Below are 10,989 nucleotides of genomic sequence, written 5' to 3' on the forward strand. Positions count from 1 at the left end.
ACTTCAGGGAGACAGGTTTCCTGTTACAGGGCACATGGAGACCCAGATCTTGGCACAGGAAGGATGTCAGTTATATTCAGTGCACTGAAATCCCTAAATTTAGGTCTGCATTTCTCTCCGTAAGTATCCTCTTCATGCTTGTGACTCTGAGAGTGAAGTCTTCAGGGCTTAGCAAACGATGCATTTCAAATAGAAATCTCCAAGGTGTGAGGCTGGCAGGCTAAGTCTATAAGTTAACCTTGTGGGGGGGTGCCTGGGTGGCTCAGTCGGTTAAGCAATGGACTCTTCACTTTGGCTCAGGTCACGATCTCAGGTTGGGGAGATCAAGCCCCAGCTGGGCCCTGCCCTGACAGCATGGAGCTTGCTAGGGATTCTGTCTCTCCCTCTCTTCCCCGCCCCGCTCGCCATGTGAGCACACTCTCTCTCAAATAAGTAAACTTAAAAAAATAAATCAGTTAATCAAACTTGCAACTTTTTAGGAAGACCATAACCGGTAAGTAAAGACTGTAAGAATTTCTGGGAGGGTTGAGGGGAGATGGTGGTGTGGGTGTCTAGAGGAGCTTAGAGTCCATCCAGGATTTAATAGGAGGCAATATTAGGAGACAAAAGTCAAGAATCTAGGGCTTGGCTCAGGATCAGGGAATTAGAGCACTGCATAAAGTGGAGGGCACGCTAACATGCAGATTCCTTGGCCTTGCTCCAGACTGAAGAGTATCTGGGATCGGGCTCCTTAGGTGATTCTGATGCCACCAGTCCATGTACTGGTATTTGCGCACCACTGGCTGCTGATTGGTAATCAGGTGGCAGAACAATAAAAAAACGAAGACTTTAAAGAAAACTGTTGTGAGCCTCTTGCAGGAGAGGAGAGCACAAAGGACTCGCTTTGGGCAGGTCCTCTGCTTCAGAAAGGGTCTAGCAGCCTTAAGGGGGGGTCCAGAAGGCAGTTAACTAGGGAAGAACAGGCAGAGGAGCGGATGGAGGTGGGAAAACACCGTGTAGATGAGCAGTCAGAGAGGAGCGAGTGAGCAGACTCAGTGTTGGTTTCCCAGCACAAGCGCGCAAAGAGGGTCTCCTAAAGCTGAGCCTGAAGCCGGGAGCCTCCTAAAGCCTTTCCCCCGCCAAACGCCACCTTCTGGGAGACGGGCGGGGCGACGTCATGACGTAACGGGCCGGGGCTCCGGGGGGAAGTGACGTAAGAGGCGGTGCGGCCTGGGAACGGCGATCCGGACGCGCGCTGGCATGTCGGCTCTGAAGCGGTTGGCGCCTTTCTTTCGGGTTGGAAACCACTTGTTCAAAGGCCGCGGCTCCGGGGCGGCTGGAGGCACTGGAGTCCGTCAGTGAGTGTTGGCTGGGAGAGGGGCCCCGCCTGCTTCTAACGGAAAGCGCCCGTCTTCGGGACGCCCTCACCTTGACGCCGGGTACCTGGGCCGACCGGGTCTCTCCAGCGATCTCCGCCCCGAGGCATGCTGGGACTTGGAGTCCCGGTCCGTGACGTGGGGGCCAGGGAGACCGGGGGGCAGTGGGCGCCGGGGCACTGTTTGCTTGGCAGGTTTTCCACTGTGCGGGAGGCCGCTCCTGCCCCAGGGGAGCCTGCCTTTGGGAAATTCAGTTGAACGTGGAGGCAAGCTGGAGCTGATCTGGAAGCGAGAGCAGGAGTTGGGGGAGGCGAGGGCGTTCTGGCAGAGGAAACAACCTGTACGGTGTGTTTTGAAGCGTCAAGTGCGAGGCAAGGAGTGTCCGAAGTGCCTTGGGAGACCTTGGGACGTAGGGAGGGAATGTCCGCATGCCCGGCTGGAGGATTTCTAACGGAGGCGATAGCGATCCCAGCGAGGTTTTAATTAGATGTCACATAACCAGATTTTAATTCCATTCTGAATAGTTACTCTGGCTTCAGGGTGGAGGATGAATTCTCTTAAGGTTGTGGAGGCGATCACCCAGGGAGAGTGCCGAAGGGTGAGAGGAGAGCCAAAAGTGGATGCTTGGGCAATATAGGAATAAAAAAAAAAAAAAAGAAATCTTATTTTTTAGAACTGTTTTGGGTTCACAGCAGAATTGAGTGGTAGGTACAGAGATTTCCCATAAGGCCCCTGTTCTCATGCATAGCCTCCTCCATTATCAACATTCCCTATGAGAATGTTCCCTTTGGCAGAATCGATTGACACATTATCTCCGAATCCCATAGTTCGGGTTAGGGTTCACTCTCGCAACACCAGAATTAAGAGAATGAGCAATAGAGGAGTCACCCGTGAGGTAGCCCAAAAATTCAACTGGAGATCATAGTGCTGGGATGCCAAGGGAGGGCACATCTGCCAAAAATGAATTGGTAGTGCAGAGATTCAGTACGAGCAGGACAAAGTAGAACGCCCGATTTTTACAGGTGATGTTCCAGGCCCCTTAGATCATCATCTACATTTTTCCAAGAGGCAGGGTAGGTAGTGGTTAAAAGCAGGATTGTGGCCTCAAACTGCCTCAATTCAAATCTCACCTCTGCCACAGTCTAGCTGTTTGGCCTTGGAAGTTTGTTTCTTTCTTTTTACTGTTTATTTACTTATTTTGAGAGAGAGAGCATGAGCAAGGGAGGGGTAGAGAGGGAGAGAGAATCCCAAGCCGACTCTGCACTGTCAGGGCAGAACCCGATAAGGGGCTCGATCTCAACTAACCGCGAGTTCGTGACCTGAGCTGAAGTCAGGAGTTGCATGCTTAACCCACTGAGCTACATAGGTGCCTGTCTTTAAAAAAAAAAAAAAAAAAAAAAAATGTTTGTTTATTTTGAAGGAGAGAGAGAACGTGAGCAGGGGAAAGGCAGAGAGAGAGGGAGACAGAATCCGAAGTAGGTTCCAGGCTCTGAGCAAGCTGTCAGCACAAAGCCGGACATGGGGCTCAAATCCATGAACCGTGGGATCATGACCTGAACCACCCATGTGCCCCTCTTTTTTTTTTTTTTTTAAATGCTCTCTCCATCCAGTGTGGGACTCAAATTCATGACCCTGAGATCCAGAGCTGCGTGCTCTACCAACTGAGCCAGCCAGGCGCCCCAACGACCCACTTATGTCAAGTCATAGTTAAAACAACAGGTCACTGTGGCAATAATGAAATGTGGAGAGTTCCTGGTAGTGAGTTTGAACTGTAATTCTCAAATATTATTTTAATGAATTTAACTGATTGGCCCTTGTATCTAAAACGTATCAAAGAGGAAGCCTGTTGTTACAATATATTGAATTCTCATCCCCATAGTTTGTTTGTAAAATGAAGTATTTATATGCATAGATAGGTCCTGAATAAATACTGTTAAATAAAATTGGCACATGATGGCATTACAGAAACAGTGTGATATATTCTTCAGGTCGTAAAGCAATGATGCTTGAGGGAGCCTTTTATTTTTTATTTTTTTTAACGTTTATTTATTTTTTGGAGACAGAACAGGCAGGGGAGGAACAGAGAGATGGGGGAGACACAGAATCCGAGGCAGACTCCAGGCTCTGAGCTGTCAACACAGAGCCTGACATGGGGCTCAAACCCACAAACTGTGAGATCATGCCCTGAGCCGAAGTCAGCCGCCCAACCGACTGAGCCACCCAGGCGCCCCTTGGGGGTGCCTTTTAAAAGTAATATGTGGTCACTATTTGAAAACAAACAAACAAAAAATCAATATTATTCAGCCATAAAAAAATGAAATCTTGCCATTTGCCACAACGTGGGTGGATCCAGAGTGTAATGCTAAGTGAATTCAGGCATAGAAAAAGACCATATTATTTCATTCATATGTGGAATTTAAGAAAAACAAAGGAGTGAAGGCAGGGAAAAAGAGGCAACCAAGGAACAGACTCTTAACCCTAGAGAACAGACTGATGGTTACCAGACAGGAGGTGGGTGGGGGGATGGGTGACCTAGGTGGTGGGGATTGAGGAGGGCACTTGTGATGAGCACTGGATGTTGCATGGCAGTGTTGAATTTCTATATTATACGTCTGAAACTAATATTACTCTGTATGTTAACTAACTGGAATTTAAACCAAAACTTAAGGGGTGCCTGAGTGGTCAGCCAGTTAAGCATCAGACCCTAGGTTTCAGTTCAGGTCATGATCACGTTGTGGGAGATAGAACCCCACGCTATCCACTTGGGATTCTCTCTCTCCCTCTGCCCCTACCCTGCTCATGCTCTCGCTTTCTCTCAAAATAAATAAAATAAACTTAAAAAAAAAAAGTTAATAAAAATTTAAATACATATGCAAAAATAGGAATCACCTCTTACACCATCCATTAATATTTTATGTAGAGCCTTCCAAATAGATGTGTAATATACTGGGTAAATATTTACATAAAAATGAAACTTTATCTCTTCAGTGTGGTATCATGCTGATGGGAATTCTAATTAAGAACTGTGTCTTTGATTCATAAAATGAGAAAATTATTAATGTTGTTCGTAGGCAGTATTTAAGAGCTTGGGCTTTGCCACCAAATAATCCCCCAGTGTTTTCATTTGTGAATATTAGTAACCATAGGCTCTGTCTATAGGGTTATGAACATAAATGATAATGCATATAAAATGCTTACTTTGGTATTTGGCACAGGGTAAACAATAAATGATGATTATTAATAACCTTTAACAATTAAAGGGAGAGGATAGGGGCTCCTGGGTGGCTCAGTCAGTTAAGCGTCCGACTTCAGCTCAGGTCGTGATCTCAAGGTTTGTGAATTTGAAGCTCGCAGTTGGGCTCTTTGCTGACAGCCTGGAGCCTGCTTCAGCTTCTGTGTCACTCTCTCTGCCCCTTCCCTCCCTTTCAAAAACATAAATGAACATTAAAAAAATGTTAAAAGAGTAGGAGAGGATAATAAGGGTGGTGGGTAAGAATGTATAAGGAACCATAGATCTAGTGATGTTCTCAAATCTACAGCACAGTTTGAAGAAATGTTAGTGCAGTTTTGGTACAGTTATTCATTTCTATGCTGCACAGAAGAGAACATTGTTTTACAAGCTGAGTCTTACCTGAAAATGAAATTTGTGAACACTGTACATTTTATATAGAAATTCTCTTTAAACTTCTGTATCATAGAATATGTATAGCTGCTAAATAGATCTTGACAATAACACCATTCAGTACAAATTATATTATGTTAGAGTCCACCTATAATAATTAAAATCTAACTGAATAAAAAGACTGCAGCCCTTAGGGATTGTGTCCCCCAGTTTATCAATATTGAAATGAAAACAAAAACCAGAAAAAGTTGTTTGGACTTACTGTTTTGAGGCTCTTTGCTCTGTTCAGAAGTATTAGCTTATTATTTATTTTTTTAAAGTAAACATTTGCTTTTATGTATTAAAAATTTTTTTTAGGATCATGAGTTCCGGCCTCACATTGGGTGTCAAGATTACTAAAAAAAATAAATAAACTGAGAAGAAAAAAAAAAAAGGATTTGCTGAGTCGTCATTCCCATATAGTGGTCTTTTAATAAAGACTGTAATAGAGCAGAGGACATTATTTGCCTTTGAAATAGATGGCTAAACAGAACAAAATTAATTTGCCCATTTGTTTTTCTGGATCAGCTAAGTGACTTACTGCTGCAGGTTCACGTCCCTGGACTAAAACTTGAGGCCGGTATCCCATTATCAACACGTTCATATTTCTGCTATAAAATACATGAATATTCACTAAAGGAAAATAATAATCTCATCAGTGCAGGCCAGTTTTTTGCTGCCAAACAAGTTTAAAAGCAGGCTTATGAAAAATGAGTTTCAAGGGACTGTGGAGGTCTGTCATCCTGTGTTTCATGGAGGAGATGAGAAATGTTAGATTTAGGGGCACCTGGGTGGCTCAGTCGGTTAAGTGTCTGGCTCAGGTAATGATCTCACGGTTCGTGGGGTCAGGCTCCGCGTCGGGCTCTGTGCTGACAGCTCGGAGCCTGGAGCCTGCTTTGGATTCTGTGTCTCTCTCTGTCTGTCTGCTTGTCCCTGCTTGTGTGCTTTCTCTCTCTCTGCAAAATAAATAAAACTTAAAAAAAAACCAAAAAAAACAAATGTTAGATTCAGTTTCTAGATTTAACTTTAAAATTTTGGATGATTTCATACTTTGAAGAGGCACCAAGCGGCGTAACATTTTGTTTTGTGTCATAGTGCCGGTGGCGGGGTGCATATCGAGCCTCGGTATAGGCAGTTTCCCCAGCTGACCAAGTCCCAGGTGGTCCAGGCCGAGTTCTTCAGTGGGACCATGTGGTTCTGGATTCTCTGGCGTTTTTGGCATGACTCGGATGCTGTGCTGGTAAGTGCAGGACAATAATTCTAATATATTAATAGAGTATTATAATTAATTAGATTGTTATTACTAATATATCAATAGCTTAGCTTTTTCATTTCCTGTCTGTAGACCGTTTTACTGTCTGGATATATCCCTTTACCATGTTGTCCTTGGGGACATGCAGAATCCTATTAACATGAAATACATGATCTCTGACCTTTTCTACCCACAGGTGTACAGGTTGGTAATCCATCTCTTATGGTTTCTGTTAGGTTGTCATATTCGGAAGGAAGACTAGAAACTAATTCTTTTACCTTCTGAACCAGGGGTTCCTTGGTGGGTTAAGTTTCAGACTTCAGTTGCTTTAAATGCTCAATGTCATCTAGTCTGTGCAGGGGCCCAGGGCAGCCAGATCAGGGTGGGAGAGATGTGGGCTAATTTGTCTTGAGAAGTTAGCTGCTGGTAACATTCTAACATGTTAACTAGCCTCAACTGAGTTTTTATCACCTTTGCACGGACTCTGTTCTCCAGGAAATTAAACCTTTCCGCCGTTGAAATCTGTGCTCGTTGATCTAGATAGGAAAAAAATCTTCATACACAAATCTTTGATGCATCGGGTTGATTCATGTCCCATTTCCCTTAGAACTCTGTGCTCTTGTCCCCCTGTAGGGAGTTGTTTGGTATCTGAATTGGCAGCACGTGGACACCCCTAGCTTGCTGTAGGTCCGCTGTCAGGCCTGTATGTGGCTGCTTGGCCTGAGACGATGATGCCACCAGAAATGCCCTGAGTCGGGACTGAAGATGAATGAGCCCACCTGAGGCTTCCAGATCTCCCGGCAGGATTGACAGGACACTTTGAGACGTTATATTTTACCAGGGCTTTAACGCATTGTCGAGATGTGGGGTACCTTCTCCCAACCGTCCATCATGGATGCATACTGAAATGCTGGCTCGGGCTGGTGGCTCCAAAACGGGTAGGCTTTGAAGTTCAGGCCACAGCTCATATTGAACAGGTTGAAGAACAGTCGGATGAGCAAATAGTAAAGTAGTAGAATTTGTTCCTGTGGCATGTCAGGGTCTGTGTATAGGACAGCCTTAAATTTTTTTTCTTTTGGATTTAATTCACCGTATGGAATATATGTAGATTCTTTACCTTTTTTTGAACGGTTGTCCCCAGGGTCACTTTCCATATCCAGATCCTTCCCAGTGGACAGATGAAGAACTAGGTATCCTCCCTGATGATGAAGACTGAAAGTGTTGATTGAACTCTTTGCAAGTGGGTATGCCCCACATTCCTTTGGAAACTTGTTTGCCTTGTGTTGATAAAAATGTTTTGACTTTATGATGGTCTTTCTAAAATCATGATGGGCAGTTTAACTGTATTGTGTCTGACTTCTGCCTTTAGTATTTTCATATTTGCTGTCTCCTCTTCCTTTTCAATATTTGTTTTAAAAAATTCTCTTTTCCTGAGTCATGTTATGATTTAGGGTCCCATTTAGCCATCTTTTTTTTTTTTTTTTTTTTTTTAGTGTTTGAGAGAGAGTGCAGGAGAGGCAGAGAACGGGAGAGAGAATCCCAAGCAGGCTCTGCCCTCAGCACGGAGCCCATTGTAGGGTTCCGTCTCATGAATGTGAGATCATGACCTGAGCCGAACATGAGTTGAACGCTTAACTGCCTGAGTCACCCAGGCGCCCCTATTTATTGATCAAAGACTTTTCTAAAGTATCAACTCCACAGGGGGATTATAGTGGTGGATAAGGCAGGTACGGAGCTTGCAGTTATGTTTGTAGTTGCAGAAATACCATGTTCTACTCTGAGTGTTTAAGTATAGAAAGTTCCAGCTTATGAGAAGTGTTACGATATGGAATTGTGTGGAGATTAATCCCAAACAGTAAAAGGTTATGGTCCTTTCATTTTTCCAAATTAGGAATCAGAGTTTTTCTTAGTTTGAAAGGAAGGTTCTACTCCTAGAACCTTCAGGGGTTAAGACATTCTCATGTAACATGTTTTTTAAATCAATCATTGCATTAATAATTGCCAGCACTCAAAAGGCCTTGGAAATTGTTTTATTTATTTTCAGGAATTATTTTAAATGCTAGGAAGCATTAAATGAAAAATGTTCCCATTCCATCATACTATTAGTATTGCTATTATAATTTTAATTAGAAGTAGCTTATTGAGGGGCACCTGGGTGGCTCAGTTGGTTAAGTGCCCGGCTTTGGCTCAGGTCATGATCTCATGTGAGTTTGAGCCTTGCGTCGGGCTCTGTGCTAACAGCCGAGAGCTTGCAACCTGCTTCAGATTCTGTGTCTCCCTCTCTCTGCCCCTCCCCTGCTTGCACCCTGTCTTGCTCTGAAAAATAAACATTAAAAAAAATTTTTTTAAGGAAAAAAAAGTAACTTATTGACATGAAAATTACAGCAGTTTTAGGGTATGTGGGGAGGAGAGGGAGAGGAAAAAAATGTCCCCCAAGGGCAGGTGGTTAAACTGTCTCACAGCTTGTTTTGTGTCTCTGGATTTACCGTGCGTAAATCAGGGGTCCCCGTTAGCAGGACCCTCCTTCCCTTTGGTAACGTGACTGCCAGCACAAACCTCCTCTTCTTACAGATTTCCCAGTATTCTCACACAGTCATTAACATTTTATTTTAAAGATGAGACTGTAAACCCTTTGAGAAGGTACTCTATAAGACTACTCTCATGATTGGTGCTCAGTGAATGCTTGAATAATTGAATAAAAGTTATGGATTTGAATTATTGAAAATAAAAGTACTTAAAGCTTTCTACTTTTGTTTCCCTGCAGGAGTCAGGCAAAAAGTTTCAAGCGATTGAGGACTTCACATCGTACCTGAAAGTTGTAAATTAAAGTGTTTTGGTCAACAGTGAGGAACTGAGTTATGGATGTTTCTGATAACGACAGCCACCCTCTATGGATTATTTCCTATGCTCCCAACTGCTGTCCTAACTGGTTACAGGCCCCGTCACTGGATCCTCTGGGGCACCCCATGGTATAGACAGACATTAGCTCCACTTCTCAGTGAGGAAATTCAGGCTCAAGGAGATGAAGTAACTTTGCCTTAGGGTCACACGTTGATGAGTAGTGACATTAGGCCTGGCCCTGCACTTAACTGCAGAGCGATACCGCCCTCCTCCTAGTGAATGTTGTAGTCCTATGTATGTTGACAGTTAACGTGAAAACTCTTTCCATTTCTCTACTGCTGGTGTTTTCTTGTCCGACATACAGAGGTGAGAGGTTTGTGTGGTCCATTTCTTGTGTTTATATTATCGCTTGTGGGCTGGGCAGTGTTAGTGGCCATTTGTGGACCTGAGATACATGTCTAACTAGGAATTCTTACGACTGGAGGAATGGGAGATACTGGTGAAATAGGATATTCCGCTTTTTCTAAAATGTGTTTCGAAATACCTTCCAACTTTCTGTTGCATCACAGTTCTGGTAGGACAGAATTTTCTTCTGTCCACAGATAAAAATCTGCAGTATAGAATGGCTTAATGATTTTCCCAGAAACGTAACTGTTCGTATTTTTAATTTAGGTTTTTAACCACTGGAGTGTAGGCAATACATTGCTGAACAAGACCGATAAGATGATTTTTTTTTTTCATGTTTAAGGTTTTTTATTTATAGAGAGAGCAGGAGTGGGGGAGGGGCAGAGAGAGAGGGAGACAGAGAATCCCAAGCAGAGTCTGCGCTGCCAGCACAGAACCTGATGTGGGGCTTGAACTCACAAAACCATGAGATCATGACCCGAACCGAAACCAAGAGCCAGATGCTTAACCGACTGAGCCACCTAGGCATCCCAAGACGATCCGGTTCTTAAGGAACTTAAAAGACTTTAGGAAGGGAAGACAGACACAAATTGATTACATGAGATTTACTAAGTGCCCCGAAGGAAATGATGTTGGGTGATGTGCTACAGATCAGTAGGTGGGTACAGGTGGGTACTGATCTTTTGGGTGGGAGGCACCTGAACAAGTAGGAGAAACCGTCTGTGTGAGGGTCTCAAGGGGAGAGTGCTCCAGGGACAAGCAGTTGCAAGAAACAAGGTCTAGGGTGGGACTAAGGTCACAATGTTTCAGGAGCACAAAGTCCGGTGGGGCTCCAGTAGGTGAGGAGACCAGGGGACTAGATGAGGTTAACAGGTCATGGTAGCAGGTTTGGATTTTATGTTCGAGGCAGTGAGAAGCCTCTGGCAGGCTCTAAACAGAAGTGATCGTTGGTCCTCAGGTGTCAGGAGTAGGCACAAAGGCAGCAAAGCTGAAGCAAGGGGAACAGTTTTCCCCTCCCCCCTCCAGCTCCAGTAGTCAAGAGCCTGTTGCTAGACACTTCTTTTCGTTTTGTGTTCACTTACCTGGAAAAGAGGGCATGGTCTCAGCTGTTAAGTCTGTAAGATCTTTAAAAAGCCATCTCTTCTCTGTACTTTTTAGGTCTAATTTTTCTCTCTGTGCCCTCCCTCCCCCTCACAAAGTGTTTTATTGATCCGTGTATTATTTTACTCATCTGTAACCCTGAACTCAAGATAATCCCATTAACCTCTTTGCCTTAGAAATCAGAGTTGCTTGATTTGAATTAAAGGTAACTTTAAAAAGCCTCCACCCTATCACATTTGACTCGAACCACCCAGGGGTTGGGGTGCCACCCCTGTGGAGTCGAAAGTCCGGGTATAACTTTTGGCTCCCCCAGAACTTAATGGCCTACTGATGACTAGAAGCCTTACTGGTAACAGGCAATTAACATGTTTGGC

At 44.1% G+C, this 10,989-nt stretch overlaps 1 protein-coding gene across 3 annotated transcripts; it reads left to right on the forward strand.

The window, feature by feature from the left end:
• Positions 1 to 1,178: 1,178 nt before the first annotated feature.
• NDUFB2 (NADH:ubiquinone oxidoreductase subunit B2) lies at positions 1,179 to 9,115 on the forward strand. 3 transcript variants are annotated; one of them, XM_047848753.1, is made up of 4 exons: positions 1,179 to 1,337; positions 6,112 to 6,256; positions 7,410 to 7,512; positions 9,033 to 9,115. In XM_047848753.1, the coding sequence occupies exons 1-3, from the start codon at positions 1,240 to 1,242 to the stop codon at positions 7,482 to 7,484; spliced, it is 318 nt and encodes a 105-aa protein (XP_047704709.1). In that variant the 5' UTR covers positions 1,179 to 1,239; the 3' UTR covers positions 7,485 to 7,512; positions 9,033 to 9,115. The 3 variants fall into 3 exon arrangements, with proteins under 3 accessions (XP_047704709.1, XP_047704708.1, XP_047704710.1); XM_047848752.1 differs by having other exon boundaries at positions 7,410 to 7,508; XM_047848754.1 differs by lacking the exon at positions 7,410 to 7,512.
• The last annotated feature ends 1,874 nt before the right edge of the window (positions 9,116 to 10,989 follow it).

The sequence above is a fragment of the Prionailurus viverrinus genome, chromosome A2, assembly GCF_022837055.1.
Source record: "Prionailurus viverrinus isolate Anna chromosome A2, UM_Priviv_1.0, whole genome shotgun sequence".
NCBI classification, from domain to species: domain Eukaryota; kingdom Metazoa; phylum Chordata; class Mammalia; order Carnivora; family Felidae; genus Prionailurus; species Prionailurus viverrinus.